This window comes from Dendrobates tinctorius, unplaced genomic scaffold (genome assembly GCF_039654945.1).
Source record: "Dendrobates tinctorius isolate UK_male_01 unplaced genomic scaffold, ASM3965494v1 ptg000044l, whole genome shotgun sequence".
Lineage (NCBI taxonomy): Eukaryota > Metazoa > Chordata > Amphibia > Anura > Dendrobatidae > Dendrobates > Dendrobates tinctorius.
The window spans coordinates 7,094,302-7,120,636 of NW_027361712.1; the positions used below are offsets into that span (position 1 = coordinate 7,094,302).

The 26,335-nt window shown below is 44.6% G+C and overlaps 1 protein-coding gene across 1 annotated transcript in view; it reads left to right on the forward strand.

Annotated features, from left to right (window-relative positions):
* The window catches only part of LOC141089047 (kelch domain-containing protein 1-like), a 210,138-nt gene that overhangs the window by 62,154 nt on the left and 121,649 nt on the right, over window positions 1-26,335 (forward strand). The window contains exons 8-10 of the mRNA XM_073575317.1: window positions 1,641-1,692; window positions 1,807-1,907; window positions 23,395-23,480. Coding sequence (XP_073431418.1) covers window positions 1,641-1,692; window positions 1,807-1,907; window positions 23,395-23,480 — 239 coding nt within the window. The remainder of the gene's footprint in view (window positions 1-1,640; window positions 1,693-1,806; window positions 1,908-23,394; window positions 23,481-26,335) is intronic.

The window sequence follows — 26,335 nt, forward strand, 5'->3', positions numbered from 1 at the left end:
GCCCATACCTGACTGCTGCACCATTATAACATTTCTACTGTGGGTCAATTGATGCCACTTTTCCTGGTGTCTCACTATAGCTGTTTTGGAAATGTTTGGACTGCAAGTTGGGTCTCCTTCATGTGTATTGGCTGAATTTGTCAGGGCTCTCAGACCACCGGGACTACACATGTCACTCATCCACCTGTTACTGATCCATGTTTTTGCTAGAAATGCTGTTCCAGGCCCTGTCCCATGCATCCATGCAGCACAATTATACTATTTGTACTCTGGGTCAATTGATGCCACTTTTCCTGGTGTCTGCCACTAATTTGAGCTGTTTTAGCAGCTTTTGGGCCCCCCTGAAGGTATTGTCTATGTGTTTGGTTTTGCCTTCCAAATTGAATTCAGTGGGGTTTGGATACGTTTAGCAAATTGTTTGGCAAATTGTTCGGCAAACATCAGGAAGTTCTACGATCGTAACCAAACCTTAAAAAGTTTGCTTGTGCCTACTTACAAATACTGATGTAAAATACTAAATCTGTGGTCTTATACTATTCCTCTTATAGTTCCATTCCTGATTTTGGCTTACAAACACTGATGTAAAATACTGACAAATACTGCATGTGTGCACATAGCCAAAGTGTTATCATTTTACTGGGAGGAAAGGAGGAATCGTTCAAGTAAGGCTAATTTCACACTTGCTTTTTTTTGCAGCGCGTTTTTCCCGCAAAAAAACGCATTGAAAAAACGCATACAAATGCTGCGTTTTTTTCAAGCATTTTTATGAGCATGCATGAAAAAAACGCAGCGTTTTTATGCGTTTGTATGCGTTTTTAGTGCGTTTTTACCGCGTTTGCATTTTTTTCCAACATTAGGTGGCCCCTCACACTAACCCAAACCATGACTTTACTAACCCTAACCCTAACCCTGACCCTAACCCTAACCCTAACCCTGACCCTAACCCTAACCCTGACCCTGACCCTAACCCTTAACCAAACCATACTAACCCTAACCCTGACCCTAACCCTAACCCTTAACCAAACCATACTAACCCTAACCCTAAACCCTAGCTAACCCTAACCCTAGCCCTAAACCCCCTTAACTAACCCCAACTCTAACCCAAACCCCTAAATTCCATTGTCCAACTAATGGTAAAAAAAAAAACGCATGCGCAAAAAAACGCCTACATAAGCATGCCAATGCGCACATATGCGCACCCATAGACTTATAATGGGTGTCTTGCTGTAAAAAAACGCATTGCGTGCGCATGCGTTTTTTTGAGGCAAGTCGGACGCCCAAAAAATGCAACAGGATGCATTTTGTGCGCCCGAGCGCATACCGCAAAAAAACGCATGCGCGGAAAAACGCATACAAACGCATGTGTATGCGCACATAAGCGCATCCCATGCAAAGTATAGGAAAAAAAAGCGCATGCGTTTTTTAGCGCTAAAATGCCGCGAAAAAAAACACAAGTGTGAAACCAGCCTTATGAGTGTGCCCTTTTGCTGTACAGGCTTTAGAAAGCATCTTGAGACTAGCTGAGTAGATTCTGGGTAATTTTAAGTTGACTAGATTATGGAGGTATAAATATTTGCCTTAAAAAAAAAAGAATAATAATTGTAATTATTTTTCTTCTTTTGTCACTGATTAAATTTCAGTTTCTGAAACATGGGTGCCAGTAAAGACATCTGGCTCTATGCCCGAGGCAAGGTAAAAATTTAAATTATTTTGCAAACCTAAATTATAAAGTAATTCCTTTGATCATCCAGATATAATTGTTATTTTTGAACAAAACGTAGTAATTCATTGATGTGTTATATTAAGATCGGGTCACACATTTGCCCCTGTCGGAGAAAAAATATATATGTTTGGCGGATGTTCAGCAGATGGAGTGTACTACAGTGATGTCTACATCCTGAATACAGGTAAACTATTTTTTTCCTACTACACATATAGATAATTCTTTTGTATATAAAATTGAAGTCTTGCATTCTTTTTTTTCCATTTTCAGTCTTCCAAATTGCGAAATATCATTCTAAATATTTCTCCATGTTTAATGAATATGCTAGTAGACAAAAAAAGGCATTTTTTTTGTTTAGATGGTGTATTATGTGTCAAAACGAACATTTAGTTAACAAAAATCTTTGACAGTGTAATGTAGGTTATACTGATTTGTGAGTGTTTGTCATCGCTTTCTGACTTCATTCACCCCTTAACGACTGCCGATTCGCCTTATTCCCTCATTGCCGTCTTAAAGCAACGATTGGGAATAAGGGCTCCGCCACACATAGCAACTCACCAGCGATCCCGACAACAATATCAACTTGTCAGGATTGCTGGTGAGTCGCTACATGATCGCTGGTGAGCTGTCAAACAGACAGCTTCACCAGCGATCAGCACCAGCGACGCTGAGCCCGCGGTGTCGCTGTGTACTTTAGTAGCCAGCGCGCTGATGCAGGGAGCTGGTAACTAAGGTACACATCGGGTTTCTAAGGGGCGTGCGTCACTTAGAAACCCGATGTGTACCTTGGTTACCAGCTCCCTGTATCAGCGCGCTGGTAACTAAGGTACACATCGGGTTTCTAAGCACCGCCCGGTGCATAGAAACCCTGTGTTTACCTTAGTTACCAGCGCGCTGATCGCTGGTCTCCCGCCTGTCACACGCAGCGATGCGTGCTGTCCAGCGGGAGACCAGCGATCAAAAAAATGTCCAGGGCTTTTCATCAACGATCAGCGATACTGGCAGGGGGGCCGGTCGCTGGTCAGTGTCACACACAGCGATCTCGCTGGTGAGATCCCTGTTGCGTCACAAAACTTGTGACTCAGCAGCGATCTTGCTAGCGAGATCGCTATGTGTGACAGGAGCTTAAGCATATAGTGCCCCCACAGCATTGGAAATTCTCCCAGATTTCAGCTACCCGGCATGGCAGAGACCCTGGAGAACATGATTAGGGATGTTTTTTCCGGTCCCATGTCACTTGATCTCCTTTATTCTATGAATAACGGAGATTATGTACAAAAAATATCTGTTCTGACATGATATACAGTACATGTCAGACTCAGAGGAAAGAGAAATGAGGTTCCCGTACCCCTCCAGTACCTCCGCCATCTGTCAGTCCCTCCAGCTCCATCCCCGGCCCTCCGCCAACTTCTCCTGGAAAAAAAATGTCAGGCGCATGCTCTGTGCTCCCACCAAAGTCTGATGGCCGGCACCCGACAACAGCGGTGATTTTTATTATTGGTTCATTTTGATCACTGTGATAGATCTAGCACAGTGGTCAAAAGTCAATAATTAGTATGTTATCTCCCCCAGCCCGTGGCATCCCCTTAGTCAGAATATTTTTTTTTATTTTACCATTTTTATTTCTTTCATTCTTTGCCATTAGGGTTAGGGTTGGAGTTAGAGTTGGGGTTAAGCTAGGGATAGCATTGAGGTTAGGCTAGGGTTATGGTAATGTTAGGGTTGGAGTTAGGGTAGGTTTAGGCTAGGGTTAGGGTTTTGATTGAGCTATGGTTAGAGTTGGGCTAGGGTTATCATTGGGGTTAGGGTTTTTTCAGAAGTTATAAAAAAATGATGACAATATGATGACAAGTGCGCACTATTTAAGTTTGCATCTGGGTCTCTCGAGCATCTACAATGCTTGGTGCACATATGAGCATCCCGATGCAAACTTGAGTAGCGAATCAAGATGGGTGGACACCTGGATGGGTCCGGCGGGTTCAGCCGAACAGTTACAAAAAGTTTGGGTTCGGGTACCAAAACCATACTCAGACCTGAACCCGGACTCATACCCCATTCACTTGAGTGGGGAGCCCGAACATCCAGTGTTTGCCACTCTGTCATGTGCATGACAGTGCAGCAAACACCGCTTCTGATCGGCAGTGAAATCATTCCCACGCTGTCAAAAGAAAAACTCTCACGGTGCTAGCGGAGATCTCATCGAAGGCACGGCAGTTCAGCCCGGCTGGGAACAGAGCCTCAGTGACTGGAGGTAACCTCTATGATGTCAGCACCCGTCATTGATGCTGTGTTCAAAGCAGCTCATTCACCAGTGGTTCTCAGCCTGGACAGTCACATCTTGGCACCATCCAGGTTGAAAACTGTTTATCCCCCATACATGGATTACGGTGTGAGACAGAATGACAGACAGGTATGGTATATTGTTGATGTTTAATTTTTGATTTATTACAGGAGATCAAGGGCTTCAGTGAAATTAGGTGTTAGGTGAGCATAACTGTGTTTGTTATTTTTAAATAAAAAAGTAAAAGTGTGTTTTGCTTTATTTCTAATAAAGGACTTTATTCTGGCTATGTCTTTACAGGCGCCTCTCCATTACTAATCAGTGGGCTTGATGTCACCTGACAATACAAAGTGACATCAACCCCGCAAATATGAACCCCAATTGCCACCGCTACAGAGCAAGTGGGAAGAGCCAGGCAAAGTGCCAGAATTGGAGCATCTAATAGATGTGCCTCTTCTGGGCAGCTATTTTTAGGCTGAGCGGGGGGCAATATCTTTGGCCCCTTACCAGCCTGAGAATACCAGCCCCCATTTGTCTTCTTTAGCAAGTCTGGTTGTCAAGAATGGGGGGACCCCACACCATTTTTTTAAAATTATTTATTTAAATAATTGAAAAAAAAACAGTATGGGGTGTTAGGGCCTGCGTAACGCACCAAATAATATGAGGAGATATGAGGTGCGTTCGCAGCCCAGGGTCCACCATGCAGAGATGGAACCTGCTGCTGAGTAATGGCGGAACAAGATGGTAGATGAACGCTTGCTCACACGTGGGTTAACTTCACCCAGTGTGAATGGAAGCAAACACTGTTGCTTTACAAAGCCGCTAAAACAAACGTTGGAGCCTGTTGAACTCACAGAGCTCGGCTCGGTGAGTGCTAATTAAAGGTCACAGAACTCTGTCCCAGAGGCACAGGACTAGAGTTCCTCTAGACAATCAGTGCTCAGCGCTGCAGTGCCAGCAAAAGGACGGACTATATAATCGCGCCAAATGTGCACAGTACCACTTCGGCAGACGCCACTAACCACTATGGGGGTAATAGGAAGAAGCTATACGCAAAACGCGCGTCGGGGCATCAGGGCTGCTCACAGGTCAGGTATAGTTCTCTTGGTGCCATTTTCCACCTTATGACTCCTTGTTTGGTATGATATCTCCATTATGTTTTTAGCTGCTGGGCATTATTTACACTTTTGCAGACATAGCGGTTAAGTTTACATATTGACAAGCTGCTTATCACATTTATCTCTCTACATTTTGTACTACACTATTGCACTTTATGAAGAGGCTTTGTATGACTAATTCAAAACAAAAAATTGTTTTTGCTGCTATGCACTTTTTGCACTTTGCAAATTATATGCTAATTATCTTCTTGTTAGTGTGCTGCCTTTTTGTAAGAAAAATCTTTGCTTTATTGTTCATGGAGTTCATTATGTGGACACCTGTGTGTTGATAATCTGCAGGGATTATTTCATATTTGTTGTAGGAAAAATTCTTTTCCACAAGAATTTAACATTTTTTCCCCAAAAAATGGTTGTGAACACCAGAAATAGAGATGGGCTGTATTTTTTGACTTGTGTTGCTAGTCTTTTTTTGTAGTTGTATTTCCATTGTCTACTTTTTAAAGGAACATGTTTGTTTGAATAAAGATGGATTACTATTTATTATGATAAGGAGTTGACTTCCATTTTTTGTAGGATGCATATTTGATGGGAAGTGCCATTTTTTAGGTCAATCTTTTTTTCTTTGTTTGATAAAATATGTGTTCCCAAACAGTAGTTTTCTCCTACATATGGAGTATCGGAGAAATTGCACAACAAACTTTGGGGTCCATTTTCTCCTGTCACCCTTGTGAAAGTAAAAAGTTTGGGGCTAAAGCAAAATTTTTCTGAAAAAAAGTAAAATGTTCATTTTTTCCTTCCACATTCCTTTAATTCCTGTGAAGAACCTGAATTGTTAATAAACTTCTTGAATGTGGTTTTCAGGGTGCAGTTTTTAGAATTGTGTCACTTTTGGGTATTTTCTGTCACTTAAAATGTGATGAAGTCCCTAAAAAAAAGATTTGTAAATTATGTTGGAAAAATTAGAAATCACTGGTCAACTTGTAACCCTTCTAACTTCCTAATAAAAAAATATGTTTCAATAATTGGGCTCATGTAAATTAAACATGTATTACTTATTAATTATTTGGGGTGGCATAACTTTCTGATTCAAAATTTTCTACGTTTTTGGAAAATTTTTCATATTTTTCTAAATATACGCAAATCATATGGACCAAAATTTACCATTACTGTAATATGAAGTACAATATGTCACAAAAAAAACAATGTCAGAATCAGTAGGATCCGTTGAAGCGTTCCAGAGTTATTACTACATAAAGTGAATGTCACGCTGCTACAATGTAGGTAGGTGCAGGCTCCACTAGATGCCAGTAGAGTGGAAGCAGGGCTGCACCTAAACAGAGCTGGCCTACAGCGCAGCAGTGAGGCTACCACAGGTGGCACAGTTGTGACGGAAGGCTGGCGAGTAAACTGGGACCTGGGGCACCTTTCCTGGCCCTGACACTAGGGGGCACCCTAACTCGCCCTGTTCCCTGGGATGCCACAAATGGCGAGGACATTCTCCTAGCTTCAGCCCTCCGTCTATCCCCTTCTCCCTACCCGGGGAAGAGAGGCGCTACTGTGCACCGAAGTACACAAACCCGACAGACAGAGGAACGAGACAAGGGTAAAAGAAAATTCCACTCACAAATAATACTCTCACAAACCACAGAAGTATAAACCAGGGTGTGAAGGACGGGGGGGGGGGGGGGAGAAAATAAAGCAGGACGGGATGAGGAATTTCCAAGCGTACAAACCAAGCACCAGTCGCACAATAAATTCCTCCAGCACTCCAAACACCAGCTTCTCCATCTCCTTATCCAGATCTTTGTAGCAAATGCTAACTCAGACAAAGATCTGGCCAGCAGACCTAGCTTTTATAGGAGAGAGGAGTGGTTACCCAAGCACAGCTGGTAGCAGGGATTTCCACATGGCAGAGTAACCTTTGTCCTGCTGAAAGAAAACAAACACCTTTAATATGCCGGAGAAGTGCTTCTTCTCAGCGGCAAAGCAGAAGCCATCAGACCCTGCGGTCTTCCGGCTCTGTTCTGTAGTGGTAACTAGAGATGAGCGACTTTGCCTTTTTTCGGGTCGAGTCAGGTTTCATGAAACCCGACTTTCTCAAAAGTCGGGTCGAACTAAATCGGCCGATTATCGTGAAAAGTCGAAGGCCGACTGAAACACGAAACCCAATGCAAGTCAATGGGGAAGAAAAGTCAGCAGTGAGTGGAGGACAGGAAATACACCTACAGTGCCCATTTTATTGCCTAAAACATCAATTCTTATTACTTAAGCTTGTCAACTTTAATTTACTTTATAATAATAGTTAGGCATTGAAAACTGGGGGTTATTTGGCTAAAGTTGTGGGGGGTTAGGGCTGGCTCCAGATTTTCGTGGGCCCAGGGCCAAAGAGTGTCAATGGGCTCCTTTAACACATGCCACAATTCATGATCCTCTGATACGGCAGAGAAATAGCGGTATAGTACAATGAAAAATACTTCACTTCTTACATCTCATGACTGATATCCATTTTAAATTCTCCAATAGCTCCAAAAACGGACAGTATATTACTCCATACATTATTGTGGCCACCGCATAGTGCGCTATACAGAGTAATGAGGCCCATATATTTCTCCATACAGAATAATTGGTCCCATATAATGTTTGAAACAGTATATGATGAGCTTCCACATAATGCTACAGTATATGTTGGTCCCCATGGATGAAGCTCCACTGTGTTATGGGCCCAAATAATGCTCCATATATAATGGGCCCCATTTCTAATGCTCCAGTGCATAATGGGCCCTGTAAATGCTGCTCCAGTGTCTGAAGTCCACCTTTGGAATGCTCCAGTGTATGGTGGGCCTCATATATCATTCTCCAGAGTATAGTGCTCCCCAAAAATAGCTGTCCCAACATTGAAAACAAATAAGTCTCCTCGCTAGGGAATCCCTGTACTAGTCTGGACTCCTCGTCGTCCCCATCTTCCATCTCACTGCACTTGGACTGTTTAGGCAGAGGGCGTACAGACGTGATGTCATCGCGCTCTCTGACCAGAATGTCACTGTCAGGAAGCGCGGAAGACGTCACGGCGGTGGAGCAGGGAGAGGTATTTCAACTTTGCAAGTGCTGTGATCCTGAGCAAGCAGGGGGGGCCTACTCCTTGGCGACGGCACTGGCACAGGACTCCTATTAGTACGCCGGTGTGTCTGACGGCGGGTGTGCACCCCCACCGTCAGAGACACTTGATTGTACTATGAGGGACCTTGTGCCAGTGCCGTTGCCAAACAGTGTGTCCACCCACCTGTCCAGGGCAACGGCACTCGCACGGGTGCGTGCGCCAGGTGGTGACCCCGGCCCTGTGGGGGGAGGCAGCCCAGTTAGGGAGGTGGAAAAATTGGCATATGGTGATATTGGACATTCAGCAGCTGCAAATGGAGTAATTGGAGAAGTCCGCGGAAGAGGAGAACTAAAGCAAGCCATTTTTCTGGCAACCTACGTGTCAGCAGGGGAGGGTGGGAAAAAATCCTTTGAAACCCATGCATGGTTCATTTTAATGAAGGTTAGATCATCAACATTTTGGATTGACAGACGGGTTCTTTTTTCTGTCAGGATTGATCCAGCAGCACTGAAGACTCGTTCAGATAACACACTAGCAGCAGGGAAAGCGATCTCCTGTAAGGCATATTGTGCCAATTCAGGCCAGGTGTCAAGTTTACTGGCCCAATAGTCTAAGGGGAATGACCAGTGAGGGAGAACATCGATATGGGAGAAGAAGTAGTTTGTTACCATAGTTGACAACTGCTGTCTCCTGTCACTTTCGATCGATGCAGTATTACCAGTCGTGTGAGCGGTACTTGAAAAATCAGTCCACAACATGGTCATGAAACCCCTGTGTCCAACGCCACTTCGGCTGTGTGCACCACGAACACCTCATGTTGCCCCCTAAGGATTGTTGGAAAAACATCACTGCCGCTGTGTGCTGGGAATGCCTCAAACAAACGGTTTACCAGAGTTGCTTGTTTGTTAGCCAATAGTAGCTCTAGGTTCTCCTGTGGCATGATGTTTTGGAATTTGCCTTTATAGCGTGGATCCAGGATGCTGGCCAACCACTAGTCGTCATCAGTCATCATTTTGGCAATGCGGGGGCCCCTTTTTAGGATCTGCAACGCATAATCAAACATGTGGGCCAATGTTCCAGTTGTCAATGATGCACTGCGAGTGCTGGGTGGAGGAGCACTTTCTGGCAAATCCACATCCCTCCAGTCACGCACAAACCTTGTACCTGACCTTGTCACGCCAACATTTTTTCTTGCCCCCTGAGAAGCATCCTCCTCCCCAAAATAATCATCCCCATCATCCTCCTCCTCCTCCTCTTCCTCTTCTTCCTCCACCTCATCCACGAGACTTCCCTGAGCAGACAATGGCTGACTGTCATCAAGGCTTCCCTTTTCCTCTTCCTCCTCGGCTGCAAACGCCTGCTCCTTAATGTGCGTCAAAGTTTGCATGAACAGACGCATAAGTGGGATGCTCATGCTTATGATGGCGTCGTCTGCGCTTACCAGCCGTGTGCATTCCTCAAAACACTGAAAGACTTTACCGAGGTCTTTCAGCTTCGACCACTGCACACCAGACAACTCCATGTCTGCCTTCAAACTGCCTGCCCGTGTATCCTCCCACAAATGAATTACAGCCTGCCTCTGTTCGCACAGCCTCTAAACCATGTGCAGAGTGGAGTTCCACCTTGTTGCAACATCGATAATTAGGCGGTGCTTGGGAAGGTGGAGCAATCACTGCAGCTTCTGCATACGACTGGAGTGTACGGGCGACCGGCGGATGTGTGAGCACAGTCTTCGCACCTTATGGAGTAGGGGTGTTAACTCCGGATAATTATTGAGGAAGCACTGCACCACCAGGTTCAAGATGTGAGCCAGGCATGGTATGTGTCTGAGTTTTGAAAGGGCTATGGCTGCCACAAAATTCTGGACTCAAGCGGTAGACTGCCCAGCCATGACTCAGTTTGTCGCTGCAAGTAGTCAGCCAGTACCTCCGCGGTGTGTCTGTTGTCTCCCAAACACATCATCTTCAACACAGCCTGCTGACGCTTACCACTAGCTGTTCGATAGTGGGACACCTCATATGCAACACTGCCAGCTGAGGATGGAGTGCTCGTGCGACTGCGCTCTGTGGACGAGCTTTCGCTTCTGGAGGAGGAGGAGGGTCGAATGCCTACAGCCAACTGTTTCCTATACCGTGGGCTAGGCAGCACTGTCCCACCGCCGCTGTCCCCTGTGGACCCTGCATCCACGAAATTAACCCAGTGCGCAGTGATGGACACGTAACGGCCCTGGCTATGCCTACTGGACCATGCATCTGTTGTGAGGTGCACCTTTCCACTCACTGATTGCTTGAGTGCATGGACAATGCGGTCTCTCACATGCACGTGGAGGGCTGGGATGGCTTTTCGCGAAAATAAGTGCCGACTGGGTAGGTCATAGCGTGGTACTGCGTAGGCCATGAGCTCGCGGAAAGCTATGCTTTCAACCAACCGGTAGGGCATCATCTCTAACGAGATTAGTTTGGCAATGTGGGCGTTCGAAGCCAGTGTACGCGAATGAGAGATGAGTACTTTCTTGTCCTACTCAGAGTCTCTGGTAGGGTGAGCTGGACTTGAGAGCTGCATATGGTGGAACTAGCAGTGGACATGGCGGACTGAGAGAGGGTTGGTGATGGTGATGGTGTTGTGGTGGTGTTGCTGATGACCTAGATTCAGTCTTTCGTAGCAATAACATTGTGATTCCATGACTGCTTTGCCCTTGCGACGACACCTCGACATTTGCTGCTGGTGGTGTGCTAACCGGTGGGCTTACAGTGGGGGAAGCGATGTAGCGTTGCTGATTACCTTCATTCGGAGCAGGTGCACATGTGGTACGTGAGCTTTGGTAGTCCGTCCACGCTTCTGGGTCGCCTTCCCAGAGCTGTGGGGTACTCGGTACCGGGCTGGTCTCTCAAAGGGGAATGTCACAGCAGCGGTGACCCGGTCCGTGGCCCTGGGTGCCCATGTAAAAGGGGTTAAGTGATGGAATAAAGTTTATGAGTGAATGATTCGTGACGCCACCTGTGATGTTCGGCAATGAAGATGGTAAGCCGACGCTGCAGACAGATCCTCTGGGACAGATGGTGTGGTGCAGCAATGATGTTGTGGCCCTCCACAGGTAGGGCAGTAGTCCCAAGGCAGTGTAGATGAAGAGATAGGGGAGAGACATAGATGGTGCAGTGTCAGGCACAGAAATGTAGCAGTGCTGAGGGTGTTGCAGGAAGAAGGCAAGGACACAACAGGGTGCAGTTTCTTTACCTTTACTTTGCTTGGCAAATGCAGTCCAAGGTCCAGATTACAGATGGCACAGGATCTGGCTAGCCTGGAAGCAACTTAGGAATCTCTCTATGCAGATGGGTTGTGTAGTCTCCTTCCTAGCGCTTATTTTTAGGTACTTGCAGTACTGTGTTACACTGAAGTTCCACTTGCTTATTCTCTTTAGAACTCCCTCGTATGGCAGACAGCTGTAGCCTTCCTCTTCTGGCTCACACGTCGCTGTTGTGCCTCCGAGTCTTATGTGGGAATAGAGCTTTTACAGCTTCCTATTCCTCCGGTTTCTGTTGCAGGACCATCAGTGTCCGTACAGCCTTGGAGACCGGGCTCCAGATCATGCGCTATCACTGGGAATGAGCCAGTCCACACACGTTGCCCTCCTCATACGAACTCCTAATTTTCTCTCCTGGCCCCCAGAGAGTAGCTCCTCCCCCAGTTTTGGTTCAGAGCTCCCTCTGCTGACCTGGAATGGAAACTGTGTTGTGTGTTGTGGTTAACTGCTAGAGAGATCCTTTATTGCTTCCAAGCATGACATCACACTCCCTAGGAGGAAGGCAATGCCACTGTGGCGACCATACTCCTGGGGGCGCCACATTTGCAAGTGCATGGTGGTTAAATGTCTAAGCATGCAACTGGTATTCAAATTTCTCAGATTTTTCCCTCGGCTAAAGGTCTTTGCGCACTTCTTACAGATAACTTTTGCCTGATCATTAGGATTTTGTTCAAAAAAGTGCCACACTGCACTCTTCCTACTATGGAAGACATTTTGAGACCTTGCACGCTGTGCTAATTTGACCGTCTGGCCAAGCTGTCCTGCAACCCTTTTGGTTTTTGTAACACGTTTTTGGACTGCTACGGTCCTGCCAGATAACAGCTGTTGCGATGTCGTTGTCTGCTGCGGATCCTCCTCCTCTTCTGGGCTATTGGCAGCGGCACCTTCTTCCCCCAATGGATGCCAATCTGGGTCAACAACTGGGTCATCCATCACCTCCTCTTCAATTTCATGTGCACCTTCCTCTGTGTCACCGTGTAAGGTGGTATAGTACGCGGGAAGGGGCACCTGAGTTTCATCAGGGTCTGATTCTGCCTCAGTACACTGCGAGGAAAATGTAGTGCTCTGAGTGAATGTACCAGCAGAAGAATTTAACATTCTTGCTCTATGGCCTAAAAGTAACAAAAAAGTTAAATCTGGTAAAGAATAATGCCCACCTTGCCTGACGCGGCGTGAGACGTTTTGCCAACTCCAAGTAAACCAGATTCTTATGATCAGGGATCACCATCACAGGGCGAACCGCTCCCTCCAAAAAATGACGCCATTCCTCAAATGCCCATTTGATAGCCAAGAGTTCCCTATTACCAATATCGTAGTTTCTCTCAGCTGGCGAAAGTTTTTTAGAGAAGTATGCGCATGGTTGCCATTTACCAGGAGACGCACCCTGCGACAATACTCCCACCTCGGATGCATCCACCTCTACGAAGAAAGGCTGAGTGACATCAGGCTGAATAAGTATCGGCGCAGACGCAAAACACCCCTTCAGTGTGTCAAACGCCTCCCTTGCAGGACTAGACCACTTGGAGAAGTCTGTCTCCTTTTTGGTCATATCAGTGAGTGGGTTTGGCTACTACCGAAAAGTTTCTTATGAACTTTCGGTAGTAGTTAGCGAAGCCTAAATACCTTTGTAAGGCCTTCAAATCCTCAGGACGATCCCATTCCAATACCGCCCGGACCTTCGCTGGATCCATGCGAAACCCAGTGGAGGATAATACATATCCAAGAAAAGGGATCTCCTCAACCGAGAACATATACTTCTCCATTTTGACATACAACTTATTATCACATAGAATGTGTAGGACTTGCCTGACATGTCGCTGGTGTGATTCCAGGTCAGGTGAATAAACAAGGATATCATCCAGGTAAATAACAAACCTACCTACTAGGTGACTGAAGATGTCGTTTATAAAGTGCTGGAACACGGCGGGGGCGTTTGTCAACCCAAAGGGCATCACTAGACACTCATAGTGACCCTCTGGCGTATTGAACGCAGTCTTCCACTCATCCCAATCCTTAATGCGGATGAGGTTGTACGCCCCCCTGAGGTCCATCTTAGAGAACCATTTTTCCCCCACAATTTGATTAAAGAGGTCGGGAATCAGAGGTAGCGGGTATGGATCACGGATAGTGATTGCATTCAATTCCCGGAAATCCAGGCAAGGATGTAACCCCCCATCCTTCTTCTTTACAACAAAAAAAAACCCTGCAGCAAGGGGAGAAGAGGATGGTCTGATATGACCCTTAGCCAGACTTTCCTCAATATAGTCCTTCATAGCCTGCCTTTCTGGACCTGAGATGTTATAAAGTCTACTCTTGGGCAGCTTGGCACCAGGTACCAGATTAATGGCACAATCATAAGGACGATGAGGAGGAAACTCTTGGCTCCCCTGCTCTGAAAACACATCCTCGAAGTCTGACAGGTAATGGGGCACAGACTGAGTGTCCACCCTGTCAACCGGCTTTCCAAGCATTGTCCTTGACAGTATGTACCCCATTTTACCACTTCCTGTGTCTGCCAATCAGTTACCGGATTGTGCTCAGTGAGCCAAGGAAGTCCCAGTACTACAGGTGAGGGCAGGCCCTCAAGCACGTAACAGCTTAACACCTCAGAGTGTATGGCCCCCACCTGTAATCGCAGGTCATGGACCACCTGTGTGAATGCCCCTGCTTTAGAGGGCCAGAATCGATAGCTATAATGGGTATCGGTCTAGACAAGGTATGTGGGACAAGGCCTTAGTCCTGGACAAACTTGGCATCTATCAAGTTAAACCCTGCCCCACTATCCAAGAAGGCAGATACGTCCACCTTAATTTCACCCATATATACAATAGCTGGAAGGAAAAACTGAGGTTTTCCCACCGAGGTTATAAGTACACCCGAGTTGCCAACCTCCCCGCAACCCGGGCCCTCTAGTTATCCGGTGGTTGTTTAAACAAATGACAGGTGGGACATGTGCTCACAAAATGACCCTTTTTGCCACAACAGAAACACACTCCCCTGTTACGCCGGACAACTGTACGTTTGCCAGATTGGGACGCCGCACCCACCTGCATAGGTTCCACAGTGGGTTCTGTACAGGCCATGCTCAAATTCGGACCTCCCATCCCCAGAGGTGACTCCTTTTTTCTCTGGTGAAGACGGCGATCGACCCTGATCACCAGAGCCATGGCCGCCTCAAGGGAATCGGGAGTCTCATAGAGAGCTAATGCATCTTTTACCCTCTCAGAGAGACCCTCACAGAACTGACTATGGAGGGCCAGGTCATTCCACCTAGTGTTGGTTGCCCAGCGCCGAAACTCGGAGCAGTACTCCTCCGCCAGACCATCTCCTTGCTGAAGTTGGCGCAGAGATGACTCAGCCAAGGAGACGTGATCAGGGTCGTCATACACCAAGCCCAAAGCCTGAAAGAACCCCTCTACTGTCTGGAGTGAGTGTGAGTCAGAAGGGAGAGAGAATGCCCATGCTTGTGGGTCCCCCTGCAGGAGCGAGATAACAATCCTCACCCGTTGCTCCTCCGTATCGGAGGATACCGGACACAGCCGGAAATATAGTTTACAGGCCTCAAGGAACGCAACAAACTTGTCCCGCCAACAGAGAACCTGTCTGGCAGCGCGACCATGGGCTCAACAATAATTTGTCTGGATGACGCGATCCCCACACCAGATGTAACAGGGGGCTGTGAAACCACCATGCGTAAATCCGCCACCTCCAAACTGAACTGCTGCAATTTCCCTGTCAGCGCTGTGATGGGATCCATTATGGATCAGAAAAAGGTTTTGTTCTGAGTTAATGTCACGCTGCTGCAAAGTAGGTAGGTGCAGACTCCACTAGATGGCAGTAGAGTGGAAGCAGGGCTGCACCTAAACAGAGCTGGCCTACAGCACAGCAGTGAGGCTACCACAGGTGGCACAGTTGTGACAGAAGGCTGGCGAGTAAATTGGGACCAGTGGCACCTTTCCTGGCCCTGACTCTAGGGGGCACCCTAACTCGCGCTGTTCCCCGGAATACCTCAGATGGCGAGGACCCCGGGGCCTCCGCCCTAGCCCTGTCTCCTAGCTTCAGCCCTGCGTCTGTCGCCTTCCCCCCACCCGGGGAAGAGAGACACTACTGTGCACCGAAGTACACAAACCCGACAGACAGGGGAACGAGACAAATAATACTCTCACAAACCACAGAGGTATACACCAGGGTGTGAAGGATAGGGGAAGAAAATAAAGTAGGATGGGATGAGGAATTTCCTAGCGAACAAACCAAGCACCAGTCGCACAATAAATTCCTCAAGCACTCCAACCACCAGCTTCTCCCTCTCCTTGTCCAGATCTTTGTATTATCAAGGAAAGATAACCCATTAATAAATAGTAAAACAAATACACTTATATATATAAATTACCAACCAATGGGATATAATTTATACAGACCTAGAGGACAATCGCAAAGAAATGTATAAAATATATAGAAAAAACAGCGAAAAAAGGAAGTCCAATACAGATTTAGCAAATTTGTAAACAATTTTATTCAAGTATATCAGGATAATCAAAAAAGGGGGGAAGTGAGACAATGATGACCATAAAAGGTACATGGGCAAAAACAATAGGGCACACAATGGTGTCAGGACATGGGAATATACATAGTATTACAAATATATCATACAAAATTAGAACATGCATCATAATCCCAAATGTAGAAAATGTTAGTAACCAGTCATAATGACCCCTAATCCGGGCTAGACAGCACTAACATAGGCTGTGGAACCAGCCACCACTCATGGTAAGTGCTAACAACAAGTTAAACACAAAATATACACACAACGTCATATTACCTTCAGACTGGTCAGTAAAGTGAGTCCACCCAAGTGTTCCCTCCCCAACGCACGTTTCGGCTAGATGGCCTTCATCAAGGTAATATGACGTTGTGTGTATATTTTGTGTTTAACTTATTATATATTTTGTGTTTAACAAAAAACAAGAATATAGAATAGCTTCTGTTAGTAAAGATGTTGTCACGATCCAGTTTTGGATCTGTGGCAGATTTTGCTTTGCATATTAAACCTTTTTTCCTTTCAGGCCATCGGGGGTTAATATCAGTTTTTTCCCCCGGTGGCCGCTGGTGTAATTGCATGGTTGGTCTGCTTGCTATGCAGGTGGTTGACCACTCCCACCTTCCTTTAAAAGGTCACCAGGTGCTGTAGCTCACTGTTGGTGATACACTTTCTTTTTGATACCAACAGTGGTCAAGACAGGAGCTGGCTGAGAGCAGTGGTGCTTCTGCTGAATGCTGATCTGGTGCCTTACTCTGCTGCCTTACTCTGCTGCTCGGTGATTTAACCCCGAGGTGTTTGTCTTATCTTTCCTTTGGTGTTTGGTGCAGTTCACTTTTTTCCCTGTCTCACCTCCTGGGGAGGGGGTTGGGGATTTAGCTCAGAGCTAAACAGGAGATAGGGACAGGTCAGTGACTTGGGCCTCATTACCATCAAGTGTACCCCCAAGTTAAGGAATGTCAGGGCATCCCCCTAGCCTGAGGAGCAGTTCAGGGGCCCAGGTTTCTCGTCCCCTGTTTTCCCACTACTGCCCCGTGACAGATGACTTGTTTATTTTTGAAGTATAACTTTTACAGTTGTGTGAAAACATTTTTGCCCCTCCCTGATTTCCTATACTTTTGCATGTTTGTCACACTTAAATGTTTTATCTCACAAAACAAATTTAAATATTAGACAAAGATAACACAAGTAAACACAAAAAGCAGTTTTTAAAAGAATGTATTTATCCTTAAAGGAAAAAGAAATCCAAGCCTACAAGGCCTTGTGTGAAAAAGTGATTGCCCCCTAAACTTAATAACTGGTTGGGCCACCCTTAGAAGCAACAACTGCAAACAATCATTTGCGATAACTGGCTATGAGTCTTTTACAACACTCTGGAGGAATTTTCGCCATGTCATCTATGCAGAATCTTGTCATTCAGCCACATTGGAGGGGTTCCGACCAAGAACCGCCTTTTTAAGGTCATGCTACGGCATTTCAGTTGGATTAAGCTTAGGACTTTGACTAGGCCACTACAAAGTCTTAATTTTGTTTTTCTTAAGCCATTCAGAGGTGGACTTGCTGGTGTGTTTTGGATTATTTTCCTGCTGCATATCCCCGGCGTGCTTCAGTTTGAGGTTACAAGCAGATGGCCGAACATTCTCCTTCAGGATTTTTTGGTATACAGCAGAATTCATGATTCCATTTACCACAGCAAGTCTTCCAGGTCCTAAAGCAGTAAAACAGCCCCAGACCATCACACTACCACCGCCATATTTTATTGTTGGTTCGATGTTCCTTTTCTGAAATGCTGTGTTACTTCAATGTCAGATGTAATTTGACATACACCTTCCAAAAAGTTAAACTTTTGTATTGTCAGTCCGCAAAGTATTCTCCCCAAAGTCTTGGGGATAATCAAGATATTTTCTGACAAAACTGAGGCGAGACTTTATGTTCTTATTGCTTAGCAGTGGTTTTCGTTTTGGAACTCTGCCATGCAGGCCGTTTTTGGTCAGTTTCTTTCTTATGGTCTAGTCATGAATTTTTTCAGAAATCTCACGCATACACATTGAGTTTTTTTCCTGACCGAACTAGAAAACTACTGAATTTTTGAAAACTGCAGCATGTCACTTCTTTCAGCATTTTTGCAGCATATTTGCGGCATTTTTTCACTCATGGATGAGTAAGAACAAAAACGCAGCCATAACGCTGGTATCAGGTTTTGCTGCATTTTTAATGCAGAAAACTCAGTAACAACAGGCACTAAATTATATCAGCATAAAAACGCAGAAAAAATGTAGCAAAACCTGCCTTTTTTTCCACAGCTTCTTTACTGCCAAGAGAGAAGGTTTTGCCTGCAGAAAAAAATGCAGCAAAAACGCTACTTGTGAATATACCCTAAAGATTTGACTTGTTCATGATCTAAAAACAGACCTAAAAATTATTCCTTGGGTGCTCAAGTTCACTAAAGGGACCTGTGGCCTTTCCTGAGCTGTGTAATTGGGACACATAGATTAGAGCATAACGTGAACAAGAACCTTTCTGAGCCTATGTATGCTGAATTTCTGGAACATCTGTTTATGGGATCCAGAGCAATACTTTACAATCATAGAGTAAATGAATCCTTTGTTTCCATCAGTTGTAAGGTGCCAGACCGGACAAGCTGCTTCTCCATGTCACCCTGGCACTTTACAGGAAAATCGTGCCCTGTTCAATTGTGCTATCACGTGTAGGGTGCGTTACACTCACTGGTAGGTCGCAGGTCTCAGCCGTCTCCAATCTCAGGAGCCGATGCACATTTCTTTTCCTATAGTACAGTACACTTCCATCATTTTTTTCTGTTCTGCCTGGCTGTCCCTACGTTCACTGCTCCTGCTAGCCCCAGGGATTTCCAGTCCAGTTTAACAGTATGCTCAAGGTCCATTACCTCTCCCACACGTGGTTCCACAATAATCTTCCTCTGTACAGAAGGGGTTAAGGTGCTCAGCATAACACCCGAATCGAGCCTTGAGCTCTGAATGTTACAGGAATATCTGCAGGGAATTTTTATGAGGCTTCCTACCACCCAAAACAATTTGTACTCGCCCTTGCTATCAGCCCAACTGCACCTTGAACTTGACCTTATCTCACTAGCTAACAAACCCCTTCAAACAGGAAGCAGTCTCCTATTATTGGCACTTGCACCTCCCACTATGGGCTAGTCCCAAACATTAACACTTCCTTACCCTATTGTCATAATCTAATTACAGTCACTATCTTATATCCTAATTCCTAACCTCGTTCTTAAGGCCCTTTTACATTTAGCGATGCACCAGCGATCCAACCAGCGATCCGACCCGGTCAGGATCGCTGGTGCATCGCTAAATGATCGCTAGTGAGCTTTCATACAGAAAGATCTCACAGCGATGCAGCAGCGACGCAGCGCACGATACTCACCTTTCACACACAGCGATCCTGCGTCCTCCCGCCCGCCTCCACGCGTCGCTGGACGTCACAGCAGGAAGTCTCAGCAGGAAGCGCCCGATGAGAAATGGAGCCGGACATTCTCGCGCGATCAGCGATGGACAGCGGGGGAGCCGGTCGCTGGTAAGTATCACACATAGCGATATCACTAGCAATATCGCTATAACGTCACAAAACCAGTGACGTTTTAGCGATATTGCTAGCGATATCGCTTAGTGTAAAACCCCCTTTACTCTATACTTATTCTGCACTGTACACTACCTACATTATTCATTAACTTTCCATTACTTATACAATATGCATTACTATATCACACTCCATAACACATTGCAATTCACATTATATCACATAATTACACAATATATACTGAAAACTGCAGGACATAGATTACACAACAATATATAAATGATGCATGACACTATATGCATTATGCACCCCACAACATGACTGGTGTCTTCAGGGGTAGGAACATGAAAGTTACAACCTCTCAAAAGGTAGTACATGGAGGAGTGGAGGTAGCATATATTTTTTCTTTAGATTAAGCAGTGAGTGAAATCCGTGGTGGGCCAATGTACAGAGAGGAGTTGGATTCAATACAAGACACTAACAACCATCATCTTCTGTAATAATCATTATATTAAACTTATATTAACTCATTCCCCGCATTAGAATTATTGTTGAAAAAATTTATTTTTTTTGCACAGCGAAAATACCCAGCATCAAAATCTCACCAAAACCTCAAAGTGTGAACGTAATATTACACAGCCAGTATCTGCCTCTAACATCAGCGGGTAGAGTCAAGCTAAAGCTCCACCTCCCCTTGTCCGTGCTCCTATGTAAACCAGTCTGTGGTTGGCATTCAAAGGAGATAATTATTTTTACTATATAATGCAATACTCTAGTATTACGGTATACAGTGGATAGAAAAAGTCTTCATACCCCTGTTATAATGTCAGGCTTTTTGTCATGTAAAAAAATCATACCAAGAAGAATTATTTTAGAATTTTTCCACCTTACTTGTTGCCCATAATCTGTTGAATACAATGGAAAAATAAATTGAAATCTTTTTCAGGTGGAAGAAGAATGAAGAACGAAAATAATGTGGCGGCTTAAATATGCATACCCATAACTAATACTTTGTTGAATTTTCCCTTTCAATTTGTGACAGCATTCAAGGGAATCTGTCACCAGGATTTTGCCATCTAATCTGAGTGCAGCATAATGACAGAGACAGAGTCCCTGACTCCATTGATGTGTCACTTACTGGGCTGCTTGGTGTAGTCTTGATAAAATCACTCTGTTTTATCATTAGAGGACTAGTTACCCTCCACTTTCTGCCTATGCACAGTGTATACAGAATACTGGCAATCAAGGGTGTGGTTGGGGTTATACAGAGCTCAGCATTCAGAGAACTGGTAGATCTTCAATAGTAATTTTATCAAAATGACAGCAAGTAGACCAGTAAGTGATACACTGGAATCAGGGTCTCAGCCCCTACGTCATGTTGCTCTCAGATGGTGAAGCAAAATCCTGATGACAGATTCCCTTTCAGTATTTTGGGGTAGGAATCTATCAGTATGGCACATCTAGATTAGGCAATCTTTGCTCACTCCACCTTGCAGTGGTGCTCCAAATCTTTCAGATAGCAACTCCTGTGTACAACTCTCTTTAGGTCAACATCCCATAGATTTTCAGTTGAATTTAGGTCTGGGCTGTGGCTGGGCCATTCCATAACTTTGAACTTCTTCTGGTGAAGGAATTCTTTTGTCGATTTGGAGGTATGCTTAGAGTCATTGCTGTGCTGAAAAGTAAAATTGCTCATCTTCAGTTTTTTTATCTTTTAGAATTCTTTATTCAACAGAATCAGACAGGAAAGAATAAAAACACAGCACAACAATTACATTGTATAGCATCCAAAAATGTCAATCAGCTACAATTTCACAATATAAAGACATTATAATAACGGCAGCTGCATTAATAAAGCTCAATAGTCAAAATATAAACATCATCCCATCTGAATCCATATTCAGCTTTTAAGGAGAGACTTAATGGCTTTGTTGCAAAAATCACAGATATTTAGGACTGTTCATAATTCCATCCATCTTTACTAAAATCTAGTTCCAGTTGTTGACAAACTGTCCCAAAGCATAATGCCGCCTGCACCATGCTTCACTGTGGGTATGGTCTTCTTTTGATGATGCGCCGTTTTGGCTTTCTACCAAACATACCTTTTGAATTTATGGTCAAAAATGTCAATCTTAGTCTTAAGAGACCATAGCATTCGTTTGCCAGACTTGATGTAGGTTTTGGCAAAATAATAATAGAATATGGGAGATTGTTGTCACATGCATATGCAACAAGTACTTGCCAGAAATTCCTGCAGCTCCTTTGTTTCTTTAAGTCTCTTGGCAGCCTCATTAAACAATGTTGTTCTTGTATATTCATCCATTTTTGAGGGCTGTCCAGTTCTAGGTAATATTTCTGTTGTGTCAAATCTAAGTCACTTCTTGATGACCATCTTCACCATGTTCCATGGTGTATCAATGCCATAGAAATTTTTTGTACCCTTCACCTGACTGATAGCTTTCAACAATGAGATCCTTTTGCTGTGTTGTAAGCTATTTAAGGACTATGGTTTTTGCTGTAAAATGCAACTTAGAAAATGTCCTACTGGAAGTTAAACTTTATGTGGGTTTTTCAGATTCACTTTAATGATAGCAGCTGTATTGACTACTATTTAGCTTGAGTTTAATGTGATTGGCTAATTTTGAAAACAACCACATCTGCAATTTCATTGCACTTTTTTTTAAAAAAATAAATAAATTCCAGTTTCCTAGTCCTGGCAAAATTAATAGTGCCATTCTTAATTAAAACCCATCCTGGAAAAATCAAGTGCTCACACAACTCTGTCAACAAAAAAATAAAAAAGTTAGGGAGGAAAAAACTAAAGTGGAAACAAAGGCTGGTTAGGAAGGAGTTAAACTTGATCACTGTTAAAGACCAAAAGAGAAAATTAACATCTAAAAACAGTCACAGAATAAAGATTTTTATCTGGAGAGCCTGCCCAATGATGTATAGCAGATCTAAGGCAAACTTATGCAGTGTGAATCTCATACTATGAGGCTAAATGGATAGTATGGTGGAAAGAGTCAATGCCACTCAAGAGTCAATCCTGCACTAGTTATAACATAGTGTACCAGTTTTCCAGAGTGTTAAGTCCTTACAGATTTAAATGATTACTGCTTCATTTGACATTATGTCAACAAAGCAACTCTTTCCCTTCCGGTCGGCTCCGTTGATGAGGCGTCAGTGCCACCATCATGTTGATTGACAGCCAGCTCCCCATAATTAGGCAGTGAGGAGCTAGCTGTCACTTTGGACATTGTCCCACAACGAATTTCACTCTCTGCTTAATCTAAAGAAAAAATATATGCTAACTCCACTCCTCCATATATACTACCTTTTGACATTGACAGTAAAGCCCCATCAACAGAACAGAGTGGAGAAAAGGAAGTTGCACTGTTGATGATACGACACCAGAAGCCGCAAAATCACTGGAGACTACACTAAGCTGGCAGTGATCGGAGTGACGCAGAAAAGGCAGGTAGTTAGCAACTACCTTCTCTGTACGTTCTTAGACCCACAATGAAAAATAACCAAAGTCTCGGATAAACCGTTTAAATGTCCTAACCGTCAAAGTGTTCTTATTCCGTAATAGAGAAATGAGCCAGAGCTTTCAATCAAAACTCAAAATCTGAATTTACAGAAGCATCACCACCTATTTAGCAGTGTCCTTACCTATTCCACCCTGGCATAAGCTTATTTTGTCTGTAGCATAATTACAGAACTGAATGCGTATGATAATATTGCCATTTTATACTTCTATTTTTCGTTAGCTACTCTGTCATGGCAGTGTTGTGAGATCAAAGGAGAGAGACCACCTGGAAGGAAACTCCACACGTTTACAGCTCATCATGATAAGGTATTATCCAATACAACATGGCACAAATCGTTAAATCTAAACCAAAATGTGACTTTCTTCTTCGTCTTCTAATGCCCGGTACCATACAATAATATACATTCTGTTTCAAATCAAATACAGATTAAGGCAAGAGTAGTGTGATTTTTACCAAAGATGACCATCAATCTTAGTGAAATGTAAAGATGTAACTGTGAATATGAATTCACTTTTGCAACCTAATTTTTGAGCTGTGTCTATAGCTTCTATTCAGACCTATGTATCTCTATCCAGCCAAAATGCAGTCATTCTCCATACATCTAAATCTTAGTTCTTACAGTAAAAATACATCTTTGCACTGTGTTAGCCAGTAGATAGAAAAATATCAAAATATGAGAGTTCTCAGTCGTGGATACCTCTTAATGGCTAACTGAAAAGGTGGTAACAAACAGCAAGCTTTCAAGACCAACTAATCAGGTCTCTACATCATGCATAGAATAATGCAAAATCTGAAGAGTCATATATTTATACACAACAGGACATAGAATAGTGCAGTAAATAAGAAAAGTGATGTGAAGCTGAGTTATCAGTATGGGAAGGGAGAAACAGTTTTGTCAGTAAATGTTGTAGCAGTTCATTGATGGAGTGTAAAAGTTTTATTGTCCCATGATTAAGGTCAGTTCCAAGGTTGTGATGCCCAAAATGGTCTGAGGAGCACATTAATTGATATAGAAAGAATTAATATATTTTATTGATCACTCATGACAGCGCCACGAGAGAGGGGATCCACACTTCAAGGACAGGAAACCTACAGGTATAAAAGGGTGGCACCTTTCCTGCGCATCACTTGGTTTGCTGTCCTTGATGGGTAAACCTATTACAGGCATACCTGAAGATCAGAATAATGGATGACCGTTTTCCCAAGCCCAACCGGGCAATTCAGGCAGCGGTATTTTCCCTGCCTAGGCTGGTGTGAGGTGTCTGGAAACATCACAGTGGGTCCAGGAGGACTTTCATGCTTGTGTGCATGTGCAAGTGAGCAGTTTCCCAGGTGGAGATAGCTGGCTCTTCGGGCACTAGCACACACCGGGGAAGAAGACAGTGGCACGCGTAGTGCAGTGCTCCAGTGATGCCACTCAGCGTGTAATGTTCAAGGACGCTGGGGGCATTCTGGAGGAGCGTACCAAGGTGAGGTGCAGCTGGGGCGATCCCGGATGTCACATAGGCAATGTGATCAACCTGCTCACCTGGATCTTCTAGGTGTACCGGAGCCTGGAGGGGTGGGAAATAGTGCTGTTCTGGCTTTTAAGAGGCACTTCCATGCCCGTTGTCCCCTCCAAGAGAATAGATGCACCCGAGCAGCAGGTGCAGCCGCAGCAGCATGAGGAGCAGCAACAGCTCATTGGAAAGTTCCAGTAGCAAGCAAAATCCTGTCTATCCCGTAGCAATACTGGCAATGGCCGTGTTGGTCAGAGGCGAAGTTCTGCAGGCAGTGGCAGATCCAGTCATAGGAGCTCCAGCAGAGTGCCCGAGTCTTCAATCTCTCGAGTTTGTCTTTCGACAGATGTGTTCCCCTCATAATTTAGTACCATTGGATTGCCATCAGCCTGGTACGTGATCTTCCTGAAAGTTCACTCGGTGATGTAGCCTTTCCCTTTTTTTGTTTTTGTCATTTTGTTGCCAGGAAAAGAAGTGTACAGCAAAGTCTAAGCACAAGGAGTGTGCACTTTGCAGAAATCTATTGCCTATTTCCTATCAGAAAAGACTTTGCCAGACTTGTAGTAGCAGACAGTAGCAGAGGAGACACCTAGCTTTGCCAACTTAAGAGCAACCATCAGGGCAGAAGTTAGAGAGTCCCTTAAATCTCATTCCCAGGAAGAGGTCCATAAGGGGAAGAAGAATAAAAGGGCTAGGTCCCTGGTGTCTAGGGTTTCAGTTAAGGATGAGGACTCCTCCTAATCCTCCTCATCAGCTTCCTCCTCTTCAGACATTAACACAGCAAATCTCTGTTTCCTTATAGAACAGATGGACAAACTTGTAAAGGCAGTTAGGACCATGATGGGGATTAGTCGAGTCCAAGCCCAAAAATTCGGTTCAAGACATTATGCTTGGAGGCTTGAACCAAAAGAGGTATAGGTCCACACCTTGATACAGAGGGAATGGAAAATCACTTAAGAGGAGATATCCCTTTGATGAACCGTCCTCGTCAAGCTGGGACAAAGCCCCAAAATTGGATGTGACTGTAGCAAAGGCTTCTAGAAGAACCTCTCTCCCTTTTGAGGACATTGGGAATTTAAAAGACCCCCTCGATAAGAAAGCAGATACTTCCTTAAAGGTACATGAGAGACGTCGGCGGGAGCTCTAAAACCGGCAGTGACTGCTGCATGTACAATCAGATCCTTATTGATCTAGTTGGATCATCTGAAAACCTAGTTGAAGGATTAAACATCTAGAGACAGCATCCTGGCCACTGTCCAGCTTATGCGAGGGGCTGCATTATTTTTGTCGGACCCTTCAGAGGATTCAGTTCGTTTAACGTCGAGATCTGCAGCCCTTTCAAATGAGGCCTGTAAGGCCTTGTGGTTGAAATGCTGGCCAGGGGATATCCAAGGTAGAACAAAGCTGAGTGCCATTCTGTGTGAAGGGGTATACCTGTTTGGCCCAGCTTTGGATGAACTTTAGGTAAAGGTTGGCGATGCTAAGAAGAGATTTCCTAGCTTATCCAACCCATTCTACAAGCGATCCTTCAGGAAAAGAAAGTTGGCCCAAGGAAGCCCTCCAGAGATCACGACAAATCGGAAGACCGGAAGACGAAAGGTGAGGTTTCATGTTTGGAACCTCCTTCCAGGATTAAAAAAAAACGGGCCAATAACTTCCAG